We start from the raw sequence: 13,858 nt of genomic DNA, 5'->3' as shown, positions 1-13,858 counted from the left end.
AATTAACCTCACTTCAGTTAGAACTATTTATTAGCAATATGAATCTCCTGACATAATTTTCAAAAACTGTTCAAGATAGGCTTGGGTGTAGACTATCTGCATACTTCTTGATTAAAACCTGAGAAATGGAAGAGATGAGAGATTATGGCCTTGAATGGTAGAATTTTGTAAAACCTGTTATTAATTTAAGTTCTGTTTGATATAGCTGTTGTAAATTGATTTATATTTATTTTTTATATCTTTAAGAATATTTTTTTTTAAATTAAACATTTGTTACAAAATGAAGTTTTTTTTTTAATTCTGCCTTTTAAAATTATTTTTTTATCAAACATAATGATAATTTAATTTATTTTCATTACAAGTCGTGCCCCCCAAATTATTAGTATTTACAAATTGAGTGGTCGAATATTCGTTATCAGAAAACAAGTAACCAATTTTTATTTTTTATTTTTTTTTGGGTGGAGAAAGCTTTGACTCTTTATAACGGCGGGCATTGTTGGTGGGGATAGTGACAACTCAATTTGTTTATTTTATAATAAATAAAAAATGCCTTGGGATTTTCTTCTCTTCTTCCTGTCTTATTGGAAAATATTAAAAAGAGTGGAGGAAAAAAATAAAGTTAATCCGGGCAAATCTGCTTAACTTGATTTATTCACTAAAGTTTACAACACGTGAAATTTTTAAATTAAATCAATTTAAAAACTTAATTATTAATTAATTTAATTTTAAAAAAAGAAATCATAAAAATAATATCATTTTAAAAACTTGCAAAAAAGAAAAAATAAAACTAATGAGGATTAAATTTGATAAAAAAACTTATGAGGATTAAATTATAAAAAAAAATATATAAAAAAATAAATTATAATAATTTTTTTTTAAAAATTGATTGGAAACAGAATTGTATTTATAAGAAAAGAGAAGCTCAAATAAATGGAAAATTGGAGAAATTTAATTAAAATTAGTTAAGTGTATAAATTAATACTGTGTCTAGAAGAAGAAAGGCATCGCGTCGACTTTCGAGAACAACCGTTCCCTTGCTTATTATGGATGGGCTTAATCCTACCATCCCCTACAAGATAAGGCCCATTTGTCTCAAGGGATAAATCTGGCATTTCAAGGTATAGAAATCTAGTCAAAAATCCAAATCCAAATCCAAATACAGTTTCTCTTCCCTGCGAGTTCTTCTCTCAACCTGGTAGGTTACTCTGTGTAAACATTTTAGGAAAAAACCGCCACTAATTTTTACCTGAAAACTCAAAACCCTAAAATCATTTTTTTTCCAAGGTTTCTCAATTTTTTTTCAATCTCTCTCAAATGGAAACCGAAGAAAAAGGGAATTCAATAAATCTATCCAGTAGTTCTATTAAACTCGAAAACGAATCTAATTTAACAACCACAATAACAACTGCCACAACAGACACCGAGTCTGTTCCTGAGTTGCACGAGTCGCAACTCAATGGCGCTGATACCGAATTACAACAACAACCACAACCACCACAATCCCAAACAGAAACAACGGTTCTCGACAAGAGCGATGCTCAGGATTTTGTTTTAGGTGAATCTCAATCAGTTTCTCTTCATACGCTCGTGGTCGAGGGAGGCGAAGGCGAGGAGGTTGCGGAGGCTACAGAGGAGAGTGAGGAGATTGAGGCACCACAAGAGGATGTTGAGAAAGAAGTGGAAAATAGAGATTTGGTTGCTAAAGAGGAGAGAAATGAGGATGTGAATGGAAACGCGAATGCTGGAAACAATGAAATGGAGACTGAGACCGGGACGGAGGGTGTTGCTGACGTGGCAGCAAAATTAGAGACATTAAGCCAGGAAGTAGAGACAGTGGAGGCGGAGGTAACTGAAGTGAAAGAGAAATTGGAAGTGGCTGAGAATATGGAGAAGAAGGATGCAGTGGAGGAGAAAAAGGAGGATGCTGACGTGGTGGACAAGGTGGAGATGGATAATGTGGTGGAGGAAGCTGAAACAGTGAAGGTGAAGGAAGAAGAAGAGGGGGCGGAGAAGACGGGGATATCTGGCGTGGGGGGTGAAGTGGAGGCGGTGGAGCAGAAGGAAGTGACTGACTTCGTGGAAGAAGGGAAAGCGGAGAAAACAGAAGTTGCTGATGGGGCAGGGGAAATGGAGGCCGTGGAGCTGATTGAAATGACTGAGATTGTGGAGGAAGAGAACGTAGAGAAGATGGAAGCTAACGAGGAGGAGGAAAAGCAGCCAGCCCAACAGGTTGAAATGACTGACATTGCAGAGGAAACCAGGGAGGATGAGAAAAATGAAATGACAGACATAGAGGAAATGAAGGTGGCAGAGAAAATAGAAACGACTGATGTGGCAGGAGGGATGGAGGAGGTTATTAATGAGGAAGGGGAAATGAAGGAGACAGAAAAGATTGACGTGGCAGAGGAAGGCGATAAGGAAGAGGATACAAAAGTGGAGATGGCGGAGAAGGAGAATGAAGCAGAGGATATGTTAGATGAAATGGAAGGGGAAATGAAGGAGACAGAAATGATTGACGTGGCAGAGGAAGGCGATAAGGAAGAGGATGCGAAAGTGGAAATGGCGGAGAAGGAGAATGAAGCAGAGGATATGTTAGATGAAATGGAAGGGGCCGAAGAGGAAGTCGAGAAAGGGGGTACAAGTGGTGGTGGTGGGAAGAGGAAGCGGCAAAAGAATGCCAAAGCTCCCTCTAGAGCAACATCAAAGAAGAAGACGGAGGAGGATGTCTGTTTCATTTGCTTTGATGGAGGTGAACTTGTGCTATGCGATCGCAGGTGAAAAAATAAACAAACTGTTGATGCATTGCTTTATGTTTTTGTAATTTTAGTTCTACGTGCATTTTTATGTTAAGAGTTTTTGTTATCATGGTTTTAATATATAATTGCTTGTGTAGGGGTTGTCCTAAGGCTTATCATCCTTCCTGTGTTAATCGAGATGAGGCTTTCTTTCGCGCTAAAGGTCGATGGAATTGTGGTAAGTTGTCTCTTATTTTTATTTTTTATATTTCCCTTGCTGTTACCAATCATTTTGGTAGTGTTTATTTGATGGAGCTTATTTGAATTTGATTATCCATTATTGTTACTGTGTGGTGTTTAATATGTTTGTTTCTGCTGTTCAGGAATATTATGACGTTGCCTTTGACTCTTTTCACTTGTAATTTGCTTTCATATTTTTAGATGACTGCAAGGGCTGAGAGTAAATTTTGTAATGGTGATAGTAAGAAAGTGTATCTGTGTATGTACTTAGTGTGGGTGGTGTTTCTTTTTGCAAAGGATAGTCCTAATTTCCTTCCTTGCAGCACTTAGAAAGAAGAAAGCCACTTGTAGGGACTAGTTTAAAGTACTTCAAACTATTCACAAACCATAGCTGCTCCAATCCTTACAATTTTTCATCATTCTTTTAATTGAAATTGCTTTCAAGTATTTAAGTTGTTATTTTTCTTTTCTTTGCAAAAGGTTTGATGCACACAACAACAAAGCTTGTCGAAGCAGACTTGCGTGAAGGGACAGAAGTTTTTGCCCGTCAAACTGTTTAAGTTTTGCAAGTCCATTGAGTTGGTTTAATGTACATCATTTGACATGTTACATTTTCTCTAATGGTTAGGACTTGTGAATTGTTGAAAAACCCAACCAATTGCTAGTATTTGCAGTATTCGGGTTTGATTGGAATGGAAAAGTGTGGTGATTACTATAGTGGAAAGTGAAAACAAAAATTAATGTTTCAATCACAAGGTCAAAATATCTGAGGTCTCCAGGGCAGTTATTAACATTAAGGCAGCTGTGATGTTTCCATTGCTTTGTAAACATATTTCTGTGAGGGGCTATGTTATACATGTACTTCAACTCTATCCTTTTGGCCTCTTTATACAATTTTGGGTCAGTTTTCAAGTAACAATTGATGCTAAGAGCAACATATTCTGTTTTTACAAGAGAATATATTCTTTTTAAACTGGTTGAGAGGGAATAAATTCTATCTTCTTTGCAAAATGGTTTGCATTACTTCAAACCGTTTCATTTACAGAAAACTGTAAGCAACAAGAAGGTTAGTTGACTGGTCATTCATGGCAATCAACATATATAAGGGCTTGGATATGATTTTAATTTATTTTATCTGAAGCTATTATTTTTCATGATAGCCTGTTTGTAGCAGAATAAAGGAAAAGTAATAGAATTTTACTAGCATGAGAATAAATTGTATAAGATCTTCTCATCCATGTAAAGGACATTTAAAAGAAGGGGAGTTAGAGGTGAGAATTTAAACCAATTTATTATAGGGTACAGCAGCTGGAGTATATTTTATCATTTTGAGCTGCAAGATTCCTGAGTACATTTTATCAAGAACCTTCTTTCCTGCAAGTACGTAGATGCCCTTTGTCTGACTTCTGATCTATGCGTCTTGAATCTTGACAAGTGCTAATTGTTGTATGCTAGCAGAACAGCTATGTAAAAAACAGTGATTTTCCTCTTTGTAGCTTCTCATTCAGTGAGGTAAGCACTTTCTAGAGATATTGGATGTAATAAGCTTAGTGTTTTGGGCAAAACACCTGAATTAGATATATAGAGAACATACTTTTAGAGACTCTTAGTTTGTCTGAAAAGTACATTTCATGGGAAAGAGGAAATTTGAGTTCTTGTTTTAGTAATTCATAATTGCATCTAGGTCTTTAATTTAACAGCAATTCCCTGTCTGTTAAATAGAATGACAGATCACGTGCTATTTTAGCATCAGTGACAATGATGGTTGACTGTTGTATGCTGCTGTCACTGTGAATGCAGATGTGGCAAGCACATTGAAATGTCTTTAGTGTTTCTTGTATAAAATTTGTCGGTGGCTCTTTCACATATGGTAGTACTGGTAATTATTGTCATTTGATGCGCAGATGTGAATACTCCAGGGAAGCTATGATTTTTCTTTCTAGATCTGTTACCATCTATACACTTTTTTTCATTGAATTTCTGCATATGAATTTATGTTAACCTGGGTCATTTGTTCTATCTAATATAAGTTTTGTTACTTTGTTGAACTAGGTTGGCATCTATGTAGCAACTGTGAGAAGAATGCCTATTATATGTGCTATACATGTACCTTTTCATTGTGCAAGGGGTGCATTAAAGATGCTGTCATCTTATGTGTACGAGGTAACAAAGGTTTCTGTGAGACGTGTATGAAAACTGTCATGTTAATTGAAAGGAATGAGCAGGGAAACAAGGAAACGGTATGCTCAAACTTTTTTTCCTTTTTTTTTTTTAAATCTGCTCTGTTTTCTTTCTTCCTTAGTAGTTTGGTATAATTGTTGAAAACTGTAAAGAATTAATATTTTCTCAATGTTTTATGTACAAAAAAAGTATACGGTTTTTGAGAAAGAAATTTAGTTACAAGTATCAAGTTTGTTTGATGTCTTTTTAACAGCCAGCTGATAGTTGGAACATGATGACGCTTTAGAATGTTTCATATAATACTCTGCTAGGTGTTATTGTGCAGTTGATATCCTTGTATAAATTTCAAATATACCAATTTTTAAATTTGAAGGATGGTGAGTTTCTAACAAGTGATTATCTTTAAAATGTTGCATTTGTGACTCTAGGTGTGCTCAGGCTCCTTGGTATCCTTGTTTATTTTTAATTATACCAATTTGTGATTTTGATGGATGGCAAGTCGTGAACAATTTATTAGCTCTAGATTTTTGGTGTTATTTTATGTTCATCTTCCACTGTGTCCTGATACTCTAAATATCAACACATGCTTGGGTGTGTAGATAAGCAAATATACTGTCTATAGAAAAGTATGTGCTGAATATGAAACCTTATTAATTGGTAGTTGTACCCATAATGGCTAATGCAAATCCAAAAAATCAAGATTTCAAAGTATTACCATTTTGTTTCCTGCATTATGTTTGTTCTAACGTCTTAAGTGCTCTTCTCTCATTTTCTTTTGGAGAGATTTAGGAAAGAAGAGGTGAAATCTCTCTCTCAATAAGAGAAGATATTTAGGAAAGAGGTGAAGAAAAAAGTTCATTAAAGAATTGCTTCTCCCCTAAGTTTTTTCTGAGAAAGAATAAACACACTCGTTATGTTTTGGAGGCAGTGTTTCTATTTTACATGTGATACATGTTACTATCTAGTCAGGCATTTGCTTTATAGTGTACTGCTCTCCACTTTTTAGTGGAGCATCTTGCATAGATGTTGTCTGTAATTTTCTCTTTGGCCAAGTGACCATCTAATGCATCCTTTCCAGCCCCAAATAACCATATACAAGCTTCATTCCATCCCTAACTTGATGTTTCACTAATGTTTTTACCTTGCCCCTTATTTTAATGGGAGGGGAAAGATTACTACCGCACCACCTTCGTTTAGGGGAATTTTTTTCTCATAAAAGGTACAGACAAAATCTTTTACTATCTGAGGGTAAAGGGGATTTTGAATTCAATCCCTTCCCTCCTTAAAACTCCAATTTGGCGTTTTGGAAATTTTTAATTGGTGGAGGCAATCGGGTGTTTTTCTTTCCTTCTCCCTTAAACTATCCCACCCAAACTTAGTGTTAGTTTCCATCAATATTTTATTTTTTTTACTTTTTTTACTTTCTTGTTTGTTAACTTCTTTGTTGAAGTGTTTTCTTATTTTTATTTTATATATTCATTCTCAGCTCTGCCCTGTGCTCTGCACCTTTGTACTTTTGCAGGGTCAAGTAGATTTTGATGACAAAAGTAGCTGGGAGTTTCTCTTCAAGGATTATTGGACTGATTTAAAAGAGAGGCTATCTCTAACACCAGAAGAGCTTGCTCAGGCTAAAAATCCATGGAAAGGTTCTGATTCACATGCTGGGAAGCAGGAATTGGCTGATGAGTTTTGTGATGTGCACAATGGAGGATCAGGATCAGGACCAGACAGTTCTGAAAATGCAGAAGTCACTACCTCTAAAAGAAGGAAGCCCAAAAAACGGCTGAGGTCTCGAGCAAAGGAGAGGGATTCACCAGGCTCATCATCATGGGCTGGAGGGGAATCTGCAGATGAAAGTGTTGAGTGGGCATCAAAGGAGCTTTTGGAGTTTGTTATGCACGTGAAGAACGGTGATAAATCTGCTTGTTCTCAATTTGATGTGCAGGCTCTTCTGCTTGAATACATAAAAAGAAACAAACTCCGTGATCCTCATCGCAAAAGTCAAATAATATGTGATTCTAGGCTTGAGAATTTGTTTGGGAAACCACGTGTGGGGCATTTTGAAATGTTAAAGCTTCTTGAATCTCATTATCTTTTGAAAGATGATTCGCAGGCAGATGATCTTCAAGGGAGTGTTGTTGATACTGAAGCTAATCAGTTGGAAGCTGATGGGAACTCTGATGCTCTTATGAAGGCAAGTAAGGATAAGCGACGAAGATCACGTAAAAAGGGTGAGGGGAGAGGACTGCAATCTAATATTGATGACTACGCAGCCATCGATATGCACAATATTAATTTAATTTACTTGCGACGTAGTTTGCTTGAAGATCTAATTGAAGATACTGAAGCATTTTATAATAAAGTTGTTGGATCTTTTGTGAGAATAAGAATATCTGGTAGTGCTCAAAAGCAAGATTTATATCGGCTGGTCCAAATTATAGGTGAATATATAGATAACTATCTGCCTTCTGCATGAATTTTGACCTGGGCCTGGAAGAAATAATCATTTAAGATTTAAATTTTTTTATATGATGCCATGTGCAGGTACAAGCAAAGCTGCTGAGCCTTATAGAGTAGGCAAAAAGATGACTAACTTTATGCTGGAAATATTAAATTTAAACAAGACAGAGCTTGTATCGATCGATATAATCTCAAATCAAGAATTCACAGAGGTGATTAGTGTTAAAACTTTTATTTCATGTTAATTTTGCCCTTGTGTGTTTATATGGCTTCACTGCAAGTGAAAATTTTCAGCAGCCTCTGTTTGTAGTGAAGAATTGACGTGTGAATATTTGGGGATTTTCTTCTTTGTACACCTGCCTATAATAATTTAAGTCATAAAAATGTTTCTCTAAAATCATATAACTGCCAAAGTCATTTTTTTATGCTTTATGTTTGCTTTTCTTTTTTGATCTGCAAAGTTGGTTTTGAGTGGCTCTTTTTTACTAATTTTTTGTCCTGTTTATCTATCAGCAGTAATGCATTTTTCTATATGATTATCTCTTCATTAAACTGGATTTTCTTATATTTTTTAGGATGAGTGCAAGCGTCTGCGTCAGAGCATAAAATGTGGACTTATCCATCGGTTGACTGTTGTAAGTACATTTCTTTTTATTTGTCTTTTAAGTTTCTGCACTGTCTTTGTCCTGAAAGGCTATATTTGTTGCTTGTAGGGTGACATTCAGGAAAAGGCCATGGCAATCCAGGCGGTCAGAGTTCATGATGTAAGTTTTTTGATGTGATCTATTGTTGTAATACTTTACCTTTTCACTTGTGATCTTCCTTGCCAGTTTTGGAATATGTTCAATTTTCATCATAAGTAATGTTGAACCAAAGTATAATGTTGACAGTAAGAAAAAATGATTGACTACCAATTGAATAATGGATGGTGCCGGGCTTCAAAGGAATGCATGATCAAATTGCCAGCATTTTTGTTTTCTCATTGCCTGTGTATTCTTCCTTTTTCGCATAAATTCCCTTATGGTTGAAAGAAAACTATAAGGTCCCAACTTGACAATAATGTGAAATAATATCTGGTTAGCAAAAATCAATGGAACATTTCCTTATTCTTTTGAAAAAAAATAAAGAACTGTAAGATATGTGCATTTTTTGGCATCATGAAGCATCCTCTGCAAGGTTTGGAGGAGTCAACAGTTTCAATAAATCAACTGGTATAGCTTGTAATTCTCACCTCCTTTGGCTTGTTGCATCCCAACTTAGAGTCAACTGGCTTGGAGCAACAGAAGTTTTCATAGTTTTTTGTGGAAGGGGCGTCTCTCATTACAATCTATGGTTATGTTGACTAACGAATAAATGTGTCAGCCACATTAGTGACCGACTCTCCCTATTGAATGCTACCTTAAATAAAATACTAGAATACTTGGTATTAAATATGTCTTCTAATCACTGAGTCTTTTTTTCAATCCAACCAATTAGTATCTGTTTCCTTCTAACACATGGAATCTCCCTAGGTACTATATGATTTAAAACTTTCTGGGATTCATTTTGTTCCAGATAGAAATGGCATAGAAGATTATATAACTGAACTTAATTAGATGGATATTGTGTTTAATGTGGAATATTTTTGCTCATTGACGATATCTGTTACTTTTTCCTGCAATATCCTGTGTTCCCGAAGGCCAGCTGAACACCATGGTTTGTCAAAGCAACTTTATTTTTCAAGGAGCGTATGCTTCACTCTTCAAGTAAATGTTATTTGGATCGTTTTCTGTTACTTCTGATGTGGACTCGATTATTTAGCTATGCTTCTCGAATATGTTTCTTGTACCCAATCATATCTGTGTTTTTGTTTATTTAATACTCTTTTCATTCTTTATGCTGTGGTTATGTGATAATTACATTACAAGTTTTTTTTTTCCTAACAGTTAATGCTCTTTATTCTGATGCAGTTGTTGGAAGCAGAGATAACACGTTTCAGTCATCTCTGTGATCGAGCTAGTGATATGGGACACAGAAAGGAATATCCTTTGCTCTTGAAATCTTCTCAGCAATTATTTCTTTTTTATTCTGTTCTGTTGTTTGCTTGTCATTACCATTTTATGTCCTGTTTTACAATCTGGAAATATGATGGAAGGTGTGGGTGTTCTCTGACTTCTGGATCCTCATGCTGGATGCTTCAATAGCTGTTGAGTTCTTGGGTATTCTAAATCTATTTGTGATTTAGCATAACAATTCCATAAGTCTTGCGAACTGATTGAGATAAAGGTGCTGCGTGTTATACGCTCTTAAACTTAAGCTGAAAAGTTGAAAGTTTACATGATCTCTATTTTCAGAGACATACTTCACCTGTGAGGTGCTACCAGTTATATTATTCTCTTTGGTTGGGTTGCAGGATTTGAATATTTTTCTTGGTTAAAATAAAGAATATGTATACTGACATCATGCTCAACCCTTTTCACCTTGCTCCTTCCCTTTTTCTTTCAAGGGAGAAGGTAGCCATTATTATGTAATCAACAACCCTCATCTGCTGGATTTGGCCTCTTTCTCTTCTCAGTTATATTAGTATGACCTTTTTCACGAGCCTTAGTTGAACATCTCAACAATAGAATATTTCTTGAAAAAGAAAAAAAACAAAGATTTTGTGAACTCGTTACGAATGATAGTGACCAGTAGGTTTGTTTGAAACTTTTATACATGATTGTTATGTAGACAAACTTGTAATTATTGTAAAGGTTGCTATATATGTGTAATGCATTATCACCCCCTCATCCATGCGCACAATATCAGTTTATTTACATGAAACAAGCAAGTATGTAAGTTGTAATTGCATACAAGTGGTTATTGATGATCTGTTAAGAAGTTTAAATATTGTTTCTTGGCAGCTTATCAAGTTAAATAGCTCCTCTTATAAGCAGAAAGTAAAATGTGTTATTTTGATCTGGGATTGGATATAAGCATGCTCGTCCATAGAAAAGAAGGGAAATTTGATCAAGTAGAAGACTAGAACACCTTTCTATATTCTATTATGTCACAATCATTATATTTTTGGAAATGGTTGCATTCCTTCGGACAGTTAAGTAGTCCTTGACATTTGTTCACGCTTAGAGAATGTGTAGAGAAGTTGCAGCTTCTAAAGACACCCGAGGAGCGCCAGCGTAGATTGGAAGAAATTCCAGAAATACATGCTGACCCAAATATGGATCCAAGTCACGAGTCTGATGAAGATGAAAGTGAAACAGAAGATAAGAGACAAGGTCGCTTACCTTTTTTTTTGTGCATTTCAAATCTATCCTTCTAGCTTATACCGATTATTTGTTTCATCTTTTATTTATGAAATACATTTTGGTGTTGCAGAAAACTCTCTCAGACGTAGAGGTAGTGGCTTTAGCAGGAGAGGGAGGGAGCAAATTTCCCCTCGAAAAGGAGGTTTTGCTTCAAATGATACCTGGGGTGGATCAAGGAGTTACTCAAGCATGAATCGGGAGCCAAGCAGAAACATGACTGATAAAGGTTTCTCAAACGAAGGGGATGATTTTGGAGCTGGTGAGGCTGCGAATGAAAATTTGTGGGGTCAAGGAAGAGAAAAACCAACACAGCAGTCCCAGAGTTGGGAAATGCCAAAAACTGCTTCAAATGCATCCCAGGCTAGGAATTCTACGGTAATATCAGAATCTGTTCCTAGGGTTGCACCAGAAATTTCACCTGCAACTCCCTCTACAGTTGTCGCACAATCTACTGCTGCTAAAGTGAATGAAGCGGAAAAAATATGGCACTATAAAGATCCATCTGGAAAAAATCAAGGGCCATTTTCCATGGTGCAGCTGCGGAAATGGAGTAATACTGGATATTTCCCTGCTGATTTGAGGATATGGAGAAATACTGAGACAAAAGATGACTCCATACTTTTGACTGATGCACTGTCTGGAAATTTCCAGAGTGACCCTCCAGCAGTGGACAATAGTTTCCCGAAGACTCAATTGGTTCAGAGTCCACATCTACCATCCTCATATACTGGGAATATTGCTCAAGCTGCACCAGTTCCAGTTGAGGTCCCCAAGTACTCTACGGATAGGTGGGGTTCTGGGACAAACCTCCCTTCTCCTACACCAGGACAAACTGCCACAAGTTTGATGAAGGGGCAAGTGTTTGAAAGTCAAGTGACTCCAACTCAATCTCAACCTGTGGGTTCTGTCCTAGGAGCCAACCAATCCTCAGGAGACAATGTAGAACAGCAACATGCTACTGTTATCTCTGGGACTCCAAAAGTGTCTCATGGAGTGAGCCCAGTGCCTAAGCTAGAAACAGGCATGCTTCCAAGCTCTTCAAATGCTCCTCAAATGCATTCTCAATCAATGTTGACAGGTGAATCACCCAAGGTACTGGTTAATTCCCATCTGCATTCAGCACTTGATACCACTGGAGCTTCTGTTAATGCAGCTGTTGATATAAGAAGTCTCCAAAACCTGGTTCTGCCGGTGACTAGTGGTAACTCTCATGTTGGCACACATGGATGGGCTGGTTCAATTTCAAGGCCAGAAATGAATGCCTCGCATGCTGCAGTAACTGGGACTGGATCTCAAGCATGGGGAAGTACCCAATCCCACAAGGCAGAGGCAAATAATCTGGTTTCTATGCCTTCACAGCCCAGTACCTATGGTAACTGGAGCAATGCACCAACCTCTGTCCAGAACCCCACTTCATCCTTGACTACAGGAAATCCAAGTGGGTTTTCCCCTGTGACAGGCACTGGCACCAATCCTTGGAGAGCTCCTGTTCCAGGACCATCAAACATTCAACCTTCTGCTCCATCCAGCAGACCATGGGGAATGGGTATTACAGAGAATCAAAGCACTACTCCAAGGCAAGGTTCAGAAAACCAAAATACTGGTTGGGGGGCAATTCCGGGAAATCAAAACATGGGCTGGGGAGTATCCTTACCTGCAAATTCAAATCAGTGTTGGGTTGCTCCTGGTCAGGTCCCAGCAACTGGAAATGTGAAGCCTGTTTGGGTTGCTCCTGTCCAGGGACAAGCACCCGGAAATGCAAATCCTGGTTGGGGTGCTCCTGTTCAGGGACAAGCACCTGGAAATGCATTTTCAGGTTGGGGACCATCTGGTCAAGGGTCTGTACCAACAAGTGCAAACACCGCTTGGGTTCCACTCAGTCAAGGACCACCACCTCCTGGGAATGCAAATACAAATTGGGCTGTGCCTACCGGGAATGCAGGCACATGGGGAAGTGACATGAATCAAATTGGAGATAGATTTTCAAGCCCAAAGGAAAGAGGTTCTCACGGTGGAGATTCTGGTCATGGTGGAGGCAAACCATGGAATAGGCAGTCATCATTTGGCAGAAGTGGAGACTCTCCCAGACCTTCATTTAAAGGGCAGAGAGTGTGCAAATACCATGAACATGGGCATTGCAAAAAAGGATCTTCATGTGATTATTTGCATACTTGAGAGCTTTATGAATTTTGGGCAGCATAGATTAGTTAATCTCTGTACAGTAATCTTATTTGATAGAAGTTTGCTGTGATGATAATCATCATTTGATGCTTTATATTGGTACAAACCTCTTGCAATAGCTCGATCATTTCCCATCCTTGGATTTTCTGTGTAGGCTCATGGCTGTACGTCCTCTCATTCTGTTAACAGTTTATCTGAATGCTCGAGGTAGAAGCCTGGGATAATTTGTTCCGCTTCCATGAAAAGCTACACCCTTTTGATTTGATTGCTAGTTAGGTTGTTGGTTGATTGACACTTTTTATTCCCTTTTTTTGCATCAAATCGATTATAATTTATGCTTATGGGCTATTACTTACGGGTGACATGCCCTGAGATTATTACCTGTTTCTCAAGTTCTTATTTCTTTATCTAAATAAATGACTATCAATTTATCCCTCGGATTCGCACTACTAAATCACGCGATAGTTTACTTAATAATATCATCAATGTGTTGATTCATATGGCACGGGAATCAAATCTTTCGGGTGATTCAATATTGACTTTAAGAAAAAAATTAACACAGTAATAAAAAAATCTAGCTGAATAACAACATTTGAAAGTTTGTCGCGCTTGTCTTCTTTATTAATGTCTAAAGCTTTCTTTTCATCCATATAAGGGTTGCTTCTTCCCTTTTGAATTCATAAAGCTGGAAGAACTTTGATATTCGGCAAATCCCACATGTTGTTCCGTATCTCCTCCCATTCTTGATCATTTGTGTCAGAGCACAATAGAGCACCG

At 37.2% G+C, this 13,858-nt stretch overlaps 1 protein-coding gene across 2 annotated transcripts; it reads left to right on the top strand.

The window, feature by feature from the left end:
• The first annotated feature begins 1,145 nt into the window (after positions 1 to 1,145).
• On the top strand, positions 1,146 to 13,352 carry LOC7494298 (zinc finger CCCH domain-containing protein 19). Of its 2 annotated transcripts, none has more exons than XM_052455622.1 (10): positions 1,146 to 2,774; positions 2,894 to 2,973; positions 5,028 to 5,215; positions 6,679 to 7,387; positions 7,701 to 7,828; positions 8,192 to 8,251; positions 8,330 to 8,380; positions 9,566 to 9,636; positions 10,716 to 10,870; positions 10,971 to 13,352. In XM_052455622.1, exons 1-10 carry the CDS (start codon positions 1,315 to 1,317, stop codon positions 13,073 to 13,075), a joined length of 5,007 nt encoding a protein of 1,668 aa, XP_052311582.1. In that variant the 5' UTR covers positions 1,146 to 1,314; the 3' UTR covers positions 13,076 to 13,352. The 2 variants fall into 2 exon arrangements, with proteins under 2 accessions (XP_052311582.1, XP_024464469.2); XM_024608701.2 differs by having other exon boundaries at positions 6,679 to 7,597.
• The last annotated feature ends 506 nt before the right edge of the window (positions 13,353 to 13,858 follow it).

The sequence above is a fragment of the Populus trichocarpa genome, chromosome 9 (genome assembly GCF_000002775.5).
Source record: "Populus trichocarpa isolate Nisqually-1 chromosome 9, P.trichocarpa_v4.1, whole genome shotgun sequence".
In the NCBI taxonomy this organism is placed as follows: Eukaryota; Viridiplantae; Streptophyta; class Magnoliopsida; order Malpighiales; family Salicaceae; genus Populus; species Populus trichocarpa.
This window is presented reverse-complemented; position numbering and strand designations above follow the sequence as displayed.

Excerpts from the sequence above, each read along its gene's own strand:
- LOC7494298 (XM_024608701.2), top strand. The coding sequence starts at position 1,315 with ATGGAAACCGAAGAAAAAGGGAATTCAATAAATCTATCCAGTAGTTCT. Across the intron at positions 7,598-7,700 it reads TCGGCTGGTCCAAATTATAG|GTACAAGCAAAGCTGCTGAG; the intron begins GTGAATATATAG and ends TGCCATGTGCAG. Across the intron at positions 9,637-10,715 it reads GATATGGGACACAGAAAGGA|GCTTAGAGAATGTGTAGAGA; the intron begins ATATCCTTTGCT and ends ACATTTGTTCAC.